The sequence below is a fragment of the Python bivittatus genome, unplaced genomic scaffold, assembly GCF_059951505.1.
Source record: "Python bivittatus isolate LINGU-HERP-01145 unplaced genomic scaffold, Pbiv_v1 ctg000680_np1212, whole genome shotgun sequence".
NCBI classification, from domain to species: Eukaryota; Metazoa; Chordata; class Lepidosauria; order Squamata; family Pythonidae; genus Python; species Python bivittatus.
Genome location: NW_028277095.1, coordinates 1,589,253 through 1,607,895, shown reverse-complemented (window position 1 = coordinate 1,607,895; position 18,643 = coordinate 1,589,253). Strand labels below are relative to the sequence as shown.

General features: G+C 39.6%; 1 protein-coding gene across 1 annotated transcript in view; it reads right to left on the bottom strand.

Moving 5' to 3' along the window:
• EBF2 (EBF transcription factor 2) overlaps nucleotides 1–18,643 on the bottom strand; it is a 237,515-nt gene that overhangs the window by 31,112 nt on the left and 187,760 nt on the right. Inside the window, exons 9-10 of the mRNA XM_088151946.1 lie at nucleotides 10,130–10,260; nucleotides 8,194–8,320 (exon numbers count right to left, since the gene is read on the bottom strand). Of these exons, the coding sequence (XP_088008072.1) occupies nucleotides 8,194–8,320; nucleotides 10,130–10,260 (258 nt within the window). The remainder of the gene's footprint in view (nucleotides 1–8,193; nucleotides 8,321–10,129; nucleotides 10,261–18,643) is intronic.

Here is an 18,643-nt window from a genome sequence, read left to right as displayed (position 1 = left end):
AGGAACAGGAGGATGAACTGCAACCAAAACAAAGGTCAGAAAAAAGAAATTTGAGTCTGAGGCAGAAATGTAATTTGAGAAAGCATCTCAGACTTGTAATGGGCTGTGAGAATAATCTTGGGAGACAGGAGGAAGAGCCACAGCCTAGGCAATGGTCTGATAACATAAATCTCAGTCCAAAGGAGGGATGAGGGTGGAGGAAGCATCTCAGAAGGGATCTGGTTCTCTGGACAGTAAACGCAGGGGAGGAGGAAAGTGCTTTCAGACTGGCAAAATCCTGTTATTGTAACCTTACAATAAAGGTAGTATTAATACTCATGATTTAGGTTTCCTGTCTGGACTACCTTGAAGGGCTGACAGACTTGATCCTCCCTTGTTCTCATAAAGATAAAGGGAGGGAGGGGGAAAACATATTCAGACTAGCAAGATTCTGTTACTGTAACCTTATAATAAAAGTAGCATTAGCATTCATAACTTTGGTTTCCTAGTCTGGTCTACTTCAAAGGGCTGACATTCTGGGGGCAATTCAGGATGCTGGTTGGATACATTTTAAGTTATGCCCAAAGTCTTTTTGGAGCTGGGCAGCCTTAACAAATCAAATCAAATCAAATCAATCTATCATCAGTTTTGCTGAACAAGAAATGGTAAAATGGACCTTATAGACAATTAACTTTGTTTGGGACTACAGTATTGCTGGATAGTAATGAGTAAATCCTTAGAGAATGATTTTGGTCACCCAGAAAGGAACTGATGAATAATATCTTGTAATGTAGAACTTTTGCTGTTATTCTGCTCCCTTGATGTCTCAGAAGGAATAAAATGGTTTAATGTAGAAATTTACACAGCCAAGGACAAATCCTGGAGGAGACCACTAGTTTTATTCTTCCCTTGGATCAAATTGGCACCTTGGTGTTCAATACAACTTTAGATGTGGCTTTGGGCAGAAAAAATGAAGTCACAGAAAAGCCAAAAAAACTTGTAAAAGGGCAATCAGATCATCACAGCTGCTAGTCAAGAGATGCCTTCCACAGGATGTTAACTTGCCTGGAGGGCACATGCATTTATTTAAAAGACAATCACCGTAGTCCCTCTACAGCAATAAACTGGTCAACGCCCATATTTTTCAAGACGTTTCCAAATATTCATAGTTTAATTTTCTTGAACAGAACCAAGCTACAATGCCATCTCCAAAGATGGCTTCCAGAAGACTATCAGGAAATTTCAGAGATGTAGGGTAGATGGGAAGTTGGACAAACATCCCATAAGGAGACAAACCACTTCTGCACAGCTTCCAAGAAAACCACAGGAACATTCCATGGAGTCATCAGGAGGCAAACTCAACTCAGGGAGTCTATGTATTTGAATGGAAGGTAACTTGCCACTGCAAATGTCCATCTTGCCTCACTTGATCATTGTTACACAAGGGCAGTAAGGGAAATTCAAAATGGCAGTCAGTTTGCAACCCTCTGCCCACCATTAATAAGGTCAGCATGGATATCAGGGGGTACTTTGCCAAAGAGAATGCCCAACAATTTCTGATCCATGTTAGTTTCTTGAAGTTTGTTGGAAATCCATTTCATTGCATTTCTCCATTCATCTGCTTTTCTTTTCTTTTCTTTTCTTTTCTTTTCTTTTCTTTTCTTTTCTTTTCTTTTCTTTTCTTTTCTTTTCTTTTCTCTTTTCTTTTCTTTTCTTTTCATTTTTCTTCTTTTTTTAATACATTGGCATGAAAATGGTGGTAAATTGTGGATCTCTGAATTTTTGCACAAGACCCATATTTCCCAATGACTTATTTTCTTCAGCGGCAAAATTCTGATAATATGTTATCCCTAAGATAGATATTTTATCTTTTTTTTAATCCAAGTATTGCATCTCACAATTCAGAGACGTGCAAAAACTACGGGATAATTCCAGGAGGTGCAAACTGAAAATGGTCATAGCAGAGTGAACAAAACCCCTTAGCACTGCAACTTTGCTGTGTTGGAGTGCAGAGTCAAACCGGGTGCCAATTCAGCATTTTGTCTGGCCCCAGATCTTCCCATCTGGCTGTCTTTAGCAGAACAGAATGGAAGTACCTTGCCCAGCCATAATAGGCTCTGGTGACATGAACTTTGATTTATTTTAATGGACTAATGATGGTCAGTTTAAAGACTATTGGATGGAATCAAATGGGGGTTGAATGGGAAAGACTTAGACCTAAGAATTTCAACTTTGCTATACTTAGAATAATTTTTGCCGCCCATGGGGAACCATTCTGGATTGCTTAAGGAGTTTAATAATACACATTTCAACCGCCATAGAATCTATTTCCCTTTTGGGAGCAGAGCAGAGAAGTTGTGCCAATAATCGTGAGAATTTGTCAGAATCCTCTTGAGATCTTATATATCACTATCTGCCATTTCTCTTGTTCATTCTGAGCCTAATAGTTGAAGTAAGTTACATGTCTTGGATCAAGCTACAGGGATTATAAATTGGAGCAGCTTTATTTAAAAAAAGGAAAGGAAAGGAAAACCTAATGATCTAAATGCACATATTTAACCAAGAATATCTAATGGGAATATCCAGATTTGTAACTCAGGGACACAATCTGGTTATTACTCAGTATTAATTTTGAAGAAGGCTGTCCTAAACAAGTGTTTATTTCATGGTGGTAACCTATAAGAATAAGTTCTGCAGGATATGAGAATCAAAGGTATTTATTTATATATCTTCAAATTCTAGCCCTCAGGCTTTCTAAAACAAATAAATGGGAACTGTTTCTAAGCCTAATTCAGGATGTTGCATTTTTAATTTAAGATGCTAACCGTCTGGGATTAAGGACCACTTTAATCTTAACTTGGCCATGCAGATCAGTAACAGTAGTGAATGCCAACGTGAATGAGAACAGAAGGCAAGATTTTTTCAGTGTGGCTCCCAGGTTCGGGAATGTTCATGCCAGTGAGGTCAACCTGGTGTCCTCATTGCTAGCTTTTCAGTGCATTGTAAAACACAAAAAATCAACGATCAGTGTGATTGTGGGCGAGGAACACACTGGATCTTGGTTCACTGGATGTCATTCAATTATATTCAGCTTTACCTCTCATCTTTTATTCTTTCTCTGTTGTGATTTTGCTGCTGGTGGTGTTAGGTGACAGATCTCCCTTCTGAAGGGTCAAGATCTCTTCCAGCTATAACTGTAAAAATCAGTATAGCTAAACTGTCAGTTGTAAACTAGACAAAGCGTACAGCAAACTTTCAATTTACCTGACTAACAAGGGGGAAGGTGTGTCTGTTAAAGCCAAGTATTTCTTAAATCTGAATGGGATTTTATGCATGGATATTTTATGCATTTACACATGTATATACAATCATGGCAAGCAGGATTTTATACATGCACAGAAGTATATAGTATATGGACAGAGTTTAGCCTATTGCGTCTGAGGTCCGCTGAACAGAGGTCCATGAAACCAATGGTTTGCTTGGCTTAAAAAAGAAAGATGCCATCGAAATCCCCTTTCCCCCCAGAACAAAATCAGAAACAGGGCAAGACTTCCACCAATCTGTCAGTCGCTTCAAATTCCAAATCTCTACAAAGAGGTTTCTAACTAATTAAGCCACTAAGGGGTTCCTCCCACCATACAGGGAGGGAGAAAGGATGCCCAGCGTGATACCCAGCTTGGCACCCTGATCAATCTCATGACTGTCAGACATGCAACCCTGATGGAGGCTCCTCTGCGAGAAATTGCTTGCAGATCTAACAAGAGCCATGCGAGCATGTCATCCTTTGCCATAACCCATTAGAAGTACCCATTACAGAGAACATATGCGTAGAGAAAACAGCTCCCACTGTGACATTTAGATGTACCCTTGGAATTTATCTTTAATTTTTATAGTTGTCTTTTTTTTTAACAGTTTATGGCTCTTTCTTCAAACAAGCTGTCTTGGTGCTGTTCTTGTTCAGCTAATGCCTAATCAGTTGGAACATGAAATGAATATTGGATTTGGTATTAAATATTGAAGCACCCTCCTCAGATCTTCAGCAGCTGAATCATGAACTCCTGAAATCCCTGCCTTGCCATCTACATCTGCTTGCTAATGCGAACACTAGAGGCAGGCCTTTCTGGCAGACTCCCTTGGGTGATTCTGATTGGAGCCTAGTTTCGACCCTGAGATTGCTATCAGCTTCCCTGAGCTCTCACGCTGATCAGATTAAAGCATGCCTCAAAAACTTTAATTGATCTCTATCCCTGGTCAGAAACAATAGCTCCAAATATGACAGAAATAAATATATGCTAAGAGCTGAGAAATTGAATATTTGCATTTCTATTGGCCTGATTTCAGAACACATTTGCTCAGTAGTAAGCAAGAACTTCTTAGTTACTTACTTACAAAAGAGCCAGTTTGGTTAAGGTACCAGGATAGAAACCAGGAGGCCATGAGTTCTAGTCCTGTCTTAGGCACAAAGCCAGCTGGGTGACCTTGGGCCAGACACTACCTGTCAGCCCTAGGACGGAGGCAATGGCAAACCACTTCTGAGAAACCTTGCCAAGAAAACTGAAGGGATTTGTCCAGGCAGGGTCCAAGAACTGGACACGATTGAATGGATAAAAAGAAAAGCAAGAACTGAGCATAGATTTAGCAATAGCCCATTTGCACTAGGAATACTCTTGGATTTTAGTTTGGAATTACCCAACCTTGCTTCTAAAGGGAAGTGACTCCATTATTCCATTTTTCCCACCCTACCACAACCTTAGCAGAATTACATGAATTTGCAGTTTGTTGTAATTTGGCTCCTTCAGTTCGTCTGTCTTACTTTCCTATTCCACATGATCAGTGTGCATAAGCACAGTAATGAAACCCTGAGTAGCATGTGTGAGGACTGCATCAGGGATTTTTGATGTAATATTTCACCAGGTGTACATGTGCTATTTTATCAGGGTGCATCCTTCTGTGCAAAGATAAAACACTGTAAAACAAAGGCAGACTTGACTTGATTTTAAGTATGGTCCTATCAAGAATTTTTGTGTGATATGCTGTATGCAGTCAAGTAAAAGGCTGCACCCAAAAAAAATTGATATGGTCATACATATGATAATATCAGCTTGTGGACTGCACCTATCCTGGCCTTTTCTGAATGGTTGATGCTCAAGGATAAACGATATGATTTCACGGCATGTTGTATTTTAGCAGAAATTTGCCCTCTGTCTCACACTAGTTAGGTAAGATAGGTAAGGCAACTGCCACACTGTAGAAATATGCAAGTCAAATAGCTTTAGAATCATTGGACATTTGGACATTATGTCCCCCAAGAAGAAATAAAAAATCTAAATACTGGATTTGTGTGGGGATAAGAGTCATCTTACATTTGCTAAGATGAACAGAAGGCCCTGTTGAAAATGAGCAAAGCTGGGAGATGCAAATGGCTGAAAAATGTTGAAAAATATGGATGGCTTGGAAGATTAGCCCTCATTTGGGAAGGGCTGTTTGCCTGGTGAACTTAACCCTTTTGTAACCAGAGCTTGTCTCTTTTCTGTCTCTCCTTGTCCGTATACCTCTTCCCCTCATTTCCCCTCCATCCCATTTTTGCTCCCCTTTCTCTTCCCTTACCACTGCAACTCTTCCTTTCCCATTTCTCCTATTCATCTGTTCTCCTTTTTTTTACTGTCAGCGGTGAAAGGAGAAAGAAGAATGAGTGCTTGCACGAGTATTTGCTTGTTTCTACGTATGAGAGTGGTTTGTATGAGCAAGAGAGAAGGGCTGGTATATGTAGATGAATTAATTTCTTAAATTGACTTTTTATTTTACAGGCAATGAATTAATTTTATATATGGGGCTCTTATTTTACAGGCAATGAATTAATTTTATAATGGTTGCTTTATTTTACAGGTAATTAATTTTAACCAGTCGTTATTAATTAATTTTTTTTTTTTTTTGTCCTGTCCATGTCCTTTTCTGGAGCATAGTTTCATAGGTATGCACAAACAAACACATCTCATGCACCTTCAGAGGGGGAGAAATCCCTAGGATGGATTTCACCTGGAATAACAATTTTAGGTTAACAAGATGGGGAAGCTGGGCATTTCACAGGAGGCTTTCCCTACATTTACGGCTTATTTTTCCTTCTGTTTTTTCCTTTTGAGATGGGAGCTCCATCTTCACTTCAGGACCTTTGTCCTTTCTAGTAAATACGGCATTACCCACCCTGCCAATTTAATATTCCTTTGGCAATTTTGCAGGAAATGTATGGCGTGTTTTCCAAGATAAGAGAGGTTTAGGTTTGTAGAGAAAAACAGTCTCCTGCTTCAGGCAAAAAACTACAACCAGAACCAAAACAGAATAATGAGTAGTTTCCTCCTTTAAAGCATACCATCATCATTAATAATGTAATCTATAGCTTGTTTTAAAAAACCATACTATCGTTATAATAGGTTCCCAACACTGCTAATACAGTGAACAAAGAAGAAAAACAACACACTGGGTTAATTGCGCAGCTTGGAAGTTCTTTTATTGTTCTGTGTCTTCCTTTAAAGCATTCTGCTACCAGCCAGAAAGAGCTGGGGGAATTGGTTACACCAGGTGCAGCTGTATTTAATAGTTGTGTTTATCACTTTGCTTGTCATGATCTACTTAGACAGAGAGACTGAGAAATTGCTTGATTTTACCCTTGCTAATTTTATGAAGCATCTTCTAGCATACAGCAGCAAAACAACTTTTTTTCTCTCTCCTTGAGTGAACCTGAAAAAGAATCTCTACCAATGTCCTTGCCTACATTCCTCTGTGTTGCCAAACAGCAGCAGCGGACTGAAAAACAACAATCCACTGTCCTGTATTTTTATTCTTGTCTATTTTCAGACTAGATAGATGCTCTGGTAAACATCTCCATGTAGTACGAGAGTGAGTGTTATATGGGGCTACACTTACGTTTGGTCTGAAAGCTGCAACTGGTAAAAACTAACGCAAACTGGACTCTTTACATATACATTAACAGTCTTCCGACAATTGCAGTGCTGGTCTATGAGTTGCCAAGTTCAAGATTTTTATTGTGTCCATATAGACAATTTGGGGCCAAGATTCTTGGTAGAATGCCTTTATGGTTAAAGACTTGGCAATCATTAATGTCCTCCAAATTTCTCACTGGGGGGAAAAAGTCTTCTTTCTGCTTACCAGTAGGAATATTGACCTCATGGGAGATCCACATTTGATTTTCCATAAGGTCTATATTTCTCTGTTCATCCCCCTACATAGACCCCAAAGTGGGGGTTCTACTTTTCCTGGCAGCCAAAGTAGAAATGGCTATGGAGACATATGGTGGGAGGTCCTTCACTGGGACCCTCTGAATCACCAAGGCTCCTCCTCCTTGATGTGACATAGAAAATCCAAATTAGGAGAGCTTCTTCCTTTTCTCATGGGGGAAAAAAATCACTCTTCTGCCAGATCACTTTGATCTGGTTTCAGTCTGCCCCAGTGAAGAGGGCAGACAAGAAGAAGACATGTCTTCAATAAATGGAATCTCAGAATCAGAGCAAGGAGCTGGCCTTTTACTGTACAACCATTCATCTATTTATTTTCAGTCTTCTTGGCTCTCCTCATTTCTATTAAAGCTCAAGAGATCCCATGAGATCCCCCCCCCCCATGTAAGCAATCAGGGAGATTTCAGAGCATGTGTTATAGGAAACAACCCCACTAGTAGAATGTCCCCACTATCACCACCATCTCCAACAGAAATAAATAAACAAATAAGGTAAGTTCAAAAATATCACCTACAGAAATTCAAAAGAAATTCTCAGGAAAGGAAAGCAGAAACTGTTTTTACACGCTAAGAAAACTTTTGAGAATTTGCAAGGCAATTTAATTAAGGCTACTTCATTAGGACCAATTAATGGAAAGCTCAAAAACAGGAGAGGAAAGTCCTCATAATTTTGTCTCCAGAACTTGATACTCAGAGGAGATCTGCCTTGGACACACAGAATATGGTTTTTCAACAAGGATGTCACATTCACAAGAAAAACCTGTAACTCTATTCAGACATTATCTGAATGCATTATCTGTGAAAAGCACACGCAAAAATATCGGAAAAAGGTAAAACATTTTTAAAAGGTACTAATGATTAATTCTTGAAATGAATTCCCAGTTTTAACCCTCAGTAATTTAGGAGAGGGAGAAAAATGAAGCCCTCCCACAGCCTGAACTTTGCAATGTGATATTTTCACATACCTGTATAAATAAATCTACCAGGAGCTCCTTTGCAAAATTGTTTGGATTTGTACGATAATGTTACTTCAACCACGCCAGGGATGTGACGAGGGGGTGTTTGGACACGGATGGCATGTGGGGTGATCAGCTGAGAAAATAAAAAGAGAAAATATGTTGGGACAGTTAAGGACCATTGGGATTTTGCCAAAAAAGTAGCACCCATGCTCAGCGGTACTTGTTGATGAATCTATAAGTCAAAATTCAGTAGAAGTTAACTTTCCCAATATTTGAAAAAGTGCTGAGTTATTTGGGTCAGTTCCAGATAAGTGTCTCAGGTCAAAAATTAAACAGGAAAGGGCTTGGCTAGTATAGAAAATCCCAGACCTGTTGGTTAGATTGGGAAATAAATAAATAAATAAATAAATAAATAAATAAATAATCCAAGGGGAGGGAGGGAGGGAGGGAGGGAGGGAGGACGGAAGGAAGGAAGGAAGGACGGAAGGACGGAAGGAAGGAAGGAAGGAAGGAAGGAAGGAAGGAAGGGAAGGGAAGGGAAGGGAAGGAAGGAGAAGGAGAAGGAGAAGGAGAAGGAGAAGGAGAAGGAGAAGGAGAAGGAGAAGGAGAAGGAGAAGGAGAAGGAGAAGGAGAAGGAGAAGGAGAAGGAGAAGTCATTGTCAATGACAAACCACTTCCATAGTGTTGCCAAGAAAATTGCCTGATTCTGCCCATGTCATCAACAGGAACCAAGCTTGACTTGAAGACATCTTTACCTGATTAACTGTGAAGGGCTTGGAAACAATTATTCAAGGCTTGGTTACATCCTGATTTACTCCTACATTGTGCTCTGTGTTCAACTATCCTTGAAGAGTCAGATCGGCTGTGAACTGGTGTGTGACACTGGTATATCATATAAGGCTTGAACTGCATGGCCTACACTGGTGCTAAGAATTTTCTGGGCATAATTCAAGGCACTTAACATTTAAAGCCCTTAGATGACCCAAACTCTGATTATCTTGAGAGATTAATTCATTCATTATGAATCTGTCCAGGCATTAAAATCAAGAAAAGCCCTTCTGAAAATATACTCATTTTTAGAAGCCCATTTCTTAGAAAGTGGGAGAGAGACTTTCCCCTGCGTTTTCATCAACCTATAGAATACCCTACTTTGTGACTCCTCTTTAGAACATCGGTTAAGGCACATCTCTTTTGCTAAGCCTTTAAAATTCAACATTTAGCTATTTGTGTTTTAATTGCTTTGGTTTTACCTGCTGAATCTATGGGGATTTTTTTGGGGGGGGGGTAAATAAATAAGCATAAAGAAGTGTGTTTGTGTGTGTGTGATGGGAGACTCATACACACACACACACAGGAGTACAATCTGTGGTTTCAGATTAGAAATACTTCTAAAATACTTCTCCCCTGATTCTGGCGTTCTAAAATACTTGCTCTATTTCCCAAAGTGGAATTAACATAATTTGAAATTCTCCATGATTTTTCTTTTCAATTTTATATAGCACATTAGGAATAGATATCTTCTTGTTTTTTATTTGCTGAGAACTCTGCCCCTTTATGAATTATCCCTTCAGCTAGGATCTCTGTAGTTGTGTGAACTGTGCTTTATCCACACACAGAAGTACATGCCTATATGCAAAAGACAATACACACGTGTGTGTGTGCATGTGTGCATCCTATCTGCAATCACATCACCATTGTTTGCTATTGTTTTAGGGAAGATGGTAATAAATCTGAATGAAAGAAAGGTCTGGTCAGTTGTACTACATAATGTACAATTATGTAAATTATACTCAAATTAAAACAGAAATAGAGCAATGGAGAATATTAGGAATCTTTGCTATCCCTTGATGCTACCTCTGAGTAATGATTAGAGCAAATCCAAACTACCTTGACTGTTCAAGGACAGCCTGATAAAATGCAGCTAGAAAGCAAGCTTGCCTACCTCACTCCATACAAGCATGGTCCCAAATACGACTTGTAGCCCATCAAAAAAGTTGTCCCCTATAATGATCACCATGGCTCCACCAGTGGTCCAGCCTTCACTTGGACTAATAGCTTTGATGCATGGAGTGGCTAAAGAGAGAAGATACAAGAGAAAGGAAAGAAAGAGACAATAGAGTTAGCTTTCTGATGGAGCTCATATAAAGACTTCCTTTGATGGCTCTACAGCTCCCAATTTCTCAGCTATGGATTTTTTCCTACAGAACAAGAATGTAGCACAAGGCACAATGATACCTTCTTATGGGAACTGTGGAAACATCATATGAAGTACAAATTATATTTAAAAAAAACCCCAACACTCAAAACTCATGAGATCAACCAACTTCATGAGCATCCTGTATTCATGCATTGCATCTCATGAGATTTTAGACAAGAATGCCAAAAACTTACAATATACGGTGATCCATTAACATTTCAGCTATTTAAATTCATTTTCATCCTCATTAGTGGTTGTCTGAATTATCACAGTTGCACTGGGAACCTAAAGAGACTGCTGCCCTTTCTCCTCCTGGAAGATCTCAGCCAGGAAGATCTATCCCAGACAAGCTTATTCAAGCTTGTTCAGCAGTGGTTTGCCAAAGACAGAGAGAAATGGCAAAGTGAGTGCCTAAAACAGATGCTGAAAAGATATTTTTTACCCCTTACTCTCTTGTTTCTGGATAATTTGGGAAAACTGCTTTGCCTTTCAGTGACGTCCATTTTCTGCGCTTTCAGGCATCTAGGACATGACCATTTTCAGTCAGTTTCTTGGCTCCCCACCTCCCTGCCTTCTCCAGTCTGGGAATTGAGGTCTGGAGAGATACTGAAGATTCACAGTATATGTTTAGCCCTCTCACTAGAAGACATTGGCTTATCACACAAAATATAAAGCAATATTGCTTAACCATATTTATTGAAAGAACCATAAATGGCTGGGTTCATGCAACACATTAAACCATAAAAAGCAAATTAGAGTGTTCTATGTATCCAGGGAGAGAAAAAGTAAATTGGGATGATAAATGATGATGACAATTTCCTTCATTTGATTCCTCTGGGAGCTCAAAGTGATATACATGGAAAGGATTCATGCAACTTTGCCCCAGTAAAATCCCTATCAAGTAGGTGATGATGAGAGAGAGTGACTGGCCCAAAATCTTGCACTGAATTCCCTGGGGACCAGGAACTTGATGGTGGATCTCACCAGTCCAAATTCTACACCTGAATCACTATAATACATTGATTCTGCATAAGTGTTATCCCAAGGTTTACTGGGAAGAAGGAACTGAATGATTGCTAAATCATTTGAATTATTTGAAAGTGTAAATTACAGCTGATAAAGCATTTTTTAATGTTACTTCAACACTGGCAACAATATATTGTCTTGCATTCTCAGCCTGATAGCTTAGGACAGAGGTAAACAACCCAAAGCCTCAGGACCACATGTGCTCCCTGAAAGCCTTCTTCGTGGTGGCCCCAGAGACCTCTAAAAGTTGCTACCAAATTGCAATCTTCTAATAAGACCAACTGGAGACATGATTAAGCATGACAAGGAATGCTTCATTTTTGTGCTGACTCTGCCCATGATTTTTTGAAGTGCAGCCACCCATTGCCAAGTGTGGATCATAGCCGCTCAAAAGCTGCACAACCCTTCCCAGAGGGAACACCTGCCCTTTCTAATCAGCTATTTCTCATAGACCAGCTCTGTTGCATTGGTTAGTAAGCTATAAGCCAAGAAACTGGCTTGCTTTGGGCCAGGCCAAAACCTGAGCATGCCTGTTTTATGGGAAGAAAAGAAGCAAACAAATCAGAGAGAGAGTTGCCATGAAATATGAGTTCACTCAGCGGTAGATCACATTTCTATAGTCTATATAGAAATTCCCAAGTTTTTTCATTGCTTCTTGAGTCAAGGATCTTAGATAGTCAGAGTGAGAATTCCACCTGTGTCTCTGGAGAACGACTGCCACTCAAATCAGTCAATGCTTGATTAGATGCATCACTGCTCTTGAACTGGAATAAAGTAAGGATCAGCAAAAATAAAGAACTCAAGCTGGTAAACGAATCATGACTGCAGTACTTCCCAATTTCATATAAAGCATTTACAGCAAATTCTTCTTTTTAATTGCTTGCTCATTTCAAAAAGGCATGGGTGTCTTCCAGGGGGAAATTCCTCAGAAAATAAAAATGAAAAAAGAGAGAATGCCAGTAAAACAGCAGCAGTTTTTTAAAAGGTAGCTTGAAATGAAAGGGAGAAAAGGTTTCAGAAATACTATGAGATTCATAGTAAATCTTCATCATAAGATTTAGAATGACAGTTTTAAGCAACCAACTGCTCAAATTTTGATACTTTCCAAAAGGAGCTTTTTTTAAAGGAAGGCTTGTTTTTGCCTTCATCATAGCTTATTTTATTTTTTAAAAAACTGTATATCACTTTGAGAGTCCCACCGGACTGAAAAACAATATATACTTTTAATAAAATGAAATGAATAAAATATTTATGCTTGGAACACATAAGATTAGTAAATAATCCAACTGTCTTGGCTCATAATTTTTAGAAAAATTCTGTGCCGTAGGCCAAGGTCACCACCCCAAATACCAAAAACAATTTCTTCTATTTCTTCTATCTAGTCTTCCCCATTCATATTCTATTAAATCAAAGAGACCAACAGAAGTTTGCATGAAAGCTAACCATGGTGAGGAAAAAAGTGCCCAGAGAGTTTTTTCTCTCCCATATTATTAGAACAGAGAGTCATCCATGTACAGTACATTAAATGCAGAGAGATTCAACACAGATCCTTCTTTAAATAATGAATAGATAAACTATGGAATTTATCTATGGAATAAACTATGGAAGTGATGTGATGATAGCCACCAATTTAGATGCTTAAAAAAGTTCATGGAGGACCTTTCTAACAATGGCTGCTAGCATTGAGGGCTATTTACTACCTCTGGAATCACAAGCAGCAGACTTTAATTACTAGCTGCTATGGAATAGCAGTAGATGAGGCCTATATCCATCCTTGCTGTAGACTTTTCCCCACAATGTGCTTAACTGGGACAATTAGGGGTATAATATGCTGTGATTAACTGACCCAGTTAACCAATCCCCAAAGGGTCACAGTTAACCCCAAACAGGCCCAGTCATGTACAAGATGAAACTAATTCCACCCACTCAGTAGTCACATGGAACATTTAAATCCAAGTCCCCTAAGAAAAAGAGATGCAGAGGAAGAGCAGTTGAAAAAGTAAACCCCTCCATTGTCAAATTCATTTTTAAGACCTAGCAGCACAGGACACATCTCTCAAATTCAGATTGATACTGTAAGCCTGATGTCATGAAACCTTTCCAGTCCACTGCTGGTGTAAAAGCTTTTGAGATATCAGATGTTTCCTGGAGGACACAGTCAGGAATGGACTGTATTCCTGGAATGGAAATTTTGACTTATTTTGATTGTGTACTGCCTGAACCATGAGTAAGGAGATCTTACTGAGATGGGAAACAGTACTCTTGAACAAGAAAAGTACAACAACATTAAACTAATCACAATGCATGGCTATCCATGGAAAGGGGGCAAATGATGACGGGTATATGATGTCATCATGCAAATAGACAGATTATGTACTTATATCAGACATCATGACACAAGTACATAACTGTAACATTTGCACAATGACTCAATGTCCTCATGTCCTCCTTTTGATGTTATGGTGGCTTATTAGAGATGGTTACACCAAAGCTTGCAATAGGTCTAGCTACAACATTTAAATAGAAGCCCCAGAAGCAATCCATTTAGGACGAAAACAAATGGTACACGAATGCAACCTTTTTCTTCATATTGCAGTCTTGGTAGAAGTTAACCTCAAAGTTCTTATTAGTTGTTTTATTTTTTTCAGAGACACATTTTGACCTGTTTGACATACTGTACTACATTAACACATAAAATAATTTGCTTCATTTTGGTTCAGTACTTTGTGTGAACTCAGCTACTGTGGTTTTCAAACTAGGCTTGATGGCTATTTAAAAGCCAGTCATTGTAGCTAATTCAGTAAACTATGATTACACAAATCACAGTCAGTGTGATGTGCAAACCCAGCTATTAGCTGCAGTTACATAATTAACATCAGTTCCAGTTTTCCCTTGAGAAGAACACATATTTTTTCCTGTTTTCTTCTGTCTCCTTTTCTCTCCTTTTTCCTTAGTATGCTCTTCCCCATGATTAAAAAAAAAAAAAAAAAAATCTATTGTCAGCCTCTTTGAGTAGACCCATGATTTATTTGTTATAATCTGATGGATCCTCGAATTGTTTTGATTAAATAGAAATATTTCATTTTCCTCTGGAGCTGGGTGTTGAAATCAAGGGTTTTACTGATGGCTTGAATACACTGAAAATCCTCCCATTTTATCCCAATTTAACTCATGTTAAGCACGCCTGGTTTTTATAAGATAGGGTAAATCCCCCACCTTGCCCCCCCCATTCCCATACATTCAAGGCCTCTGGACTATACATCCCATCAAGAGCCCAATATGGTTTTCCAGTCCATAACCAAAGTCAATCCATCACTCGATTCCCAATGTTGACAAGGTCAGAGGTGGAAGAGAGCTTTGGCAGAGCTCCAAAACTACAAGACTCCTTTGAACAGCCAGTCAATCACATTCAATCAGTCAAGGAAAAACTGGAAGGTTTCGTAGGTTTAGAAGCTTGGGAGTTTTCTTCTACCATTTCACTGCCCGCTGGGGGAGAATTAACACTGCTCTGAATTCTTCACTGATTCAATCATTTTCTTCCAGTTCATTAATTCTCCTCTAGGTTGAGGCAGGGCACATTTTAACAGGAGGGGTGGGGGGAATGCAACAAAACAACCCTAATGAAATAATAGACCAACTTGTCTCTTCTCGTAACGTCACAAAGCCTTCTCACTTTCACTCGCTACGGGGAAAGGGCCAAGAGGGGCTTCTCTAGGCTTTAAAAAAAAAAAAAAAAACTGGTGCCAGAATGGGGCTTGGAGAGAGTGGAGGCGATTATCCAATTTGAAGCTTAGCAGATCCAACGATTTGTAATTGCTTGAAAATACAGCCTGCAGACGATGGCGATGCCTCGCTTAGCCAAACAAACGAAAATCAATTAGTGTCAGTTTCCCTTCTGCGCATTGTTATGTTTCGCGCCGTTTGTTTAAGCGAGCGGCTGACACTTTTTCATACACATCTTGCGCTGGTCCCATTTCTGTTTAACTAAGATGTCATGCGGCTTGATTTGCTCAAAGATCAAGTCCAGCCCAGCTGAGCAAAAAAGTCTGACGTTCCCTGGCAGAATATTTACCATGTCGCCTCTTGGTTCTTCCAACTTCAAGGAGCCGGGAGGGGGGGGGGAAGGGAGGGGGCAGGAAAAAATGCAGGGGGCAACCCAAATTTCTTTGACAGGATGGTTGTTGCAAGTTCAGAGACCACTGATTTCATTTGCAAGGAATATCTCCTTCCGTGAGCAAGATAACGCTCAAGCAGATGGATCTTAGCCACGGCCAAATTTTTGCTGCCAAAGTACACAATCAAATGCAGAAGAAGAAGGTTGCAAAGTTAAGGGATAGAAAGAACTGGGTCACTTGTGAATATATCTCCACCACCACTGGGCAATTATGAACTTGTAACTGAGGAACTGGGTCAGGGATGCGAAATTTCTTTCCTTGACCCTCAAATGTGCAGAATTGAACTAGCAGGTCCACAGAGAGGTTGTGATTGTGTTTGGCTGGATATGGACCATGCCTTATTCCAGGCCTTTCCTTATAATGCCCAGCATCCCAGAGAGAAAAACTGGGCTCAGTTATACATGCCGTGATTTTCACAATGCTGTGATTTTCACATTTTTCACAAGTCATGGGGTGGGGGGAGTGGAATGTCCCATTCCAGGTTACTAAAAATATCTGTCCTTGTGCTATACACTCCCCTCCTTTCCTGGTGTAAATGAGGGGAGATTGTGCTGATTCACTTCACTGTCAAATTTCATGTTGATGTGGTAGCGCATAAGCACTGAGAGATAAGCTCAAATAGACTTGACCTAGTTTTAAAAGCAAAAGAAACACCCCTCCCTACAAAACAGGAAAAATATCCTGCCCTGTCCATGTGTATAGTATGACCATAAATGTTTGTCTGTCCCCAACTGATATGATTATCTTGCTAATACCAAGGGACATAAAAGCACTTTTCACCCATTAATAAAGTTCACCCATTATTCTAAGCCATAATCGGGTGTGTTTGATTTTGGCTTAATGGGATGTGTGAGCCCAGCCGCTTCAATTTGCAAATCATAATTTAGGGCCTCACCCCAACTGCCAACATGGCTTATTCAGTACACTGTGATTCAGTAAGCCATGGGATGTGTGAATCTAGCCATTGTGTTTTCTAAATCAGGTTTATAGCTTAACATCATGTGTGAACTAGGCTTGTTCAACTATGGCTTGTTCAACAAATCCATGGTCTGGCCTGTGGAATGCACACAACCCTCCAAGTCATTTTGCTACAGTCTGCAGCAGTGCTCAGGAAAGCGCAAGCTCTGAGTAACATGCATTCCTCAGCTGGTAAGAAAGACCCCAAAAGGAAGCCGCATGGCCCATTTCAGGAGGTATACAATGTGAGAGGAGAGCAAATGTGATTGACAGAGACAAGGAGGGAGAGAAAGGAGGGTACCTGCTCAGACTCAGCCTAGAACCATAGAAAGTGTGTCACTCACTGCACATATGGCAGAAAAGTATATCTGCAGCTTGTCAGTCTTGCAGAAGATCCTCCTTAGGCAAAGAAGGAATAAGGCCACGTGGACCTATACTCCTAGTCCCACACTGAAGCACTGTCACAACTAGGGCCAGGACTGGACATCAGGCAAGTGGCTAGGAGTGCACTGCCATAGGCCTGTCCTGCTCAAGCATCAAGCCATTTCTATCTCCTTGCCATTCAAGGGACTCAACAACTCCCAGGACCATGAGGCTGAGCCCTGATATCAAAGTAATTACATTGATGTTCTGCTTAATGAAAAGCAGATAGGTGGCCAAAGTAAACTGGTGGGGAAAAGAGCTCTGATTTGCAATAACTTTTTTTTTTAACAAATTGAGTTCTGGGTACATTTTTATTCACTAGAAGCTTTTGTGCCAATGTATGAAAAAGCTTTGGTGTTGTGGCCCTCTGGCTAATGAGCTGGTCCTCTTATGTGACAAGCTGAAGTTCAGACCCCTGAGTTAGTGTGATGTGTGAATCTAAACAAAGAATAAGGAAAGATTAAAGAATAAAGATTTAGGAAAGTTTAAAGATGGACACTGATAGCTATTAATACCAGTACTATATGTTCAGAAGAAAATAACAAGAATAGTGAAGGGTGGGAGGTCAATTCTTACTGGAAAAGCTTGAAGTAACTGGTTCTATGTAGACCGAAATGAGGGGTGATTAGAAAGAAATTGGGAAGTCTTCTTCAAACATTTAAAAGTCTTTGCAAAGATGATGGAGTACATTTGATATGTACTCAAACAGAATCACCAGTTTCAAATTAGAAGACAAGATGTTATGAATAGAGAGAAATTCTGCTGGGGTAGTGTTTGGGATGGCCCAAACAGCCTAGGAAGTTTGGTATGCTACATGCACAGGCTTGATGATCCCTTTCAGAGGTGTGCAGCTACATATTTCCTTCATCAGTGAGATGGTAGACCATATAATGTTTGAGATCCCTTCAAAATCTGTGATGCTAAATGTTTTAAGGATGACTCTAATATCTTTTCAAAACACAGGACAGTACAAAGCAAAGGTTGGGACTTCTTCAGGACAGATTTCGGAAAATCAGGCCTCTCAAAGGGTAGTTCTAGCATATACCTAGTGTTGATCTACATGCAAATATGACCAGAAATCAATATTTTTACAGTACCCAAAGGTCTTTAAAATGGCATGCATCCATGTCAAAGGTGGATGGGCATTTGTTTGAATGTATGCCCATCACTTCCACGACCAGAAGGACTAATAAGGCTCTCTTGATGAGAGAGAAGGATAGAAATGTATCCAAATAAGCTTTCAAAGGATGTCCTTAGATCTTCGTATTCGGATGTGTGAAAAACAAGTATAGGGGTATGCAACCTGTTCTATTTTGGTATTTGGGAGGACATGGCAAGTAACTGGCCAAAAAATAGTAGATGAGGCCAGGACAAAAGCTAAACGCAATTAAGATCAGACTGATCTTAGAATGTATTCAAATTAAATACAATTAAAATGATTATTCTCCAGCCATATATGTAAATAACTTTTCCTTTCTATCCCTTGATAAAAATTACAATTTGGCATCAGGTTTTGGAAGACCTTGGGAGAAATTTTATCCTGGAGGAAGCCAGGTGTGTAAAAATTTTGGGGTGGAGGCTTATAGTTAAAACTCATAACCCCAAACTAGTTATTTTGTATTCTTTTGAAGCTGACCTATTTTATTGGGTGACATTTCACCATCACCTTGGAGACCAG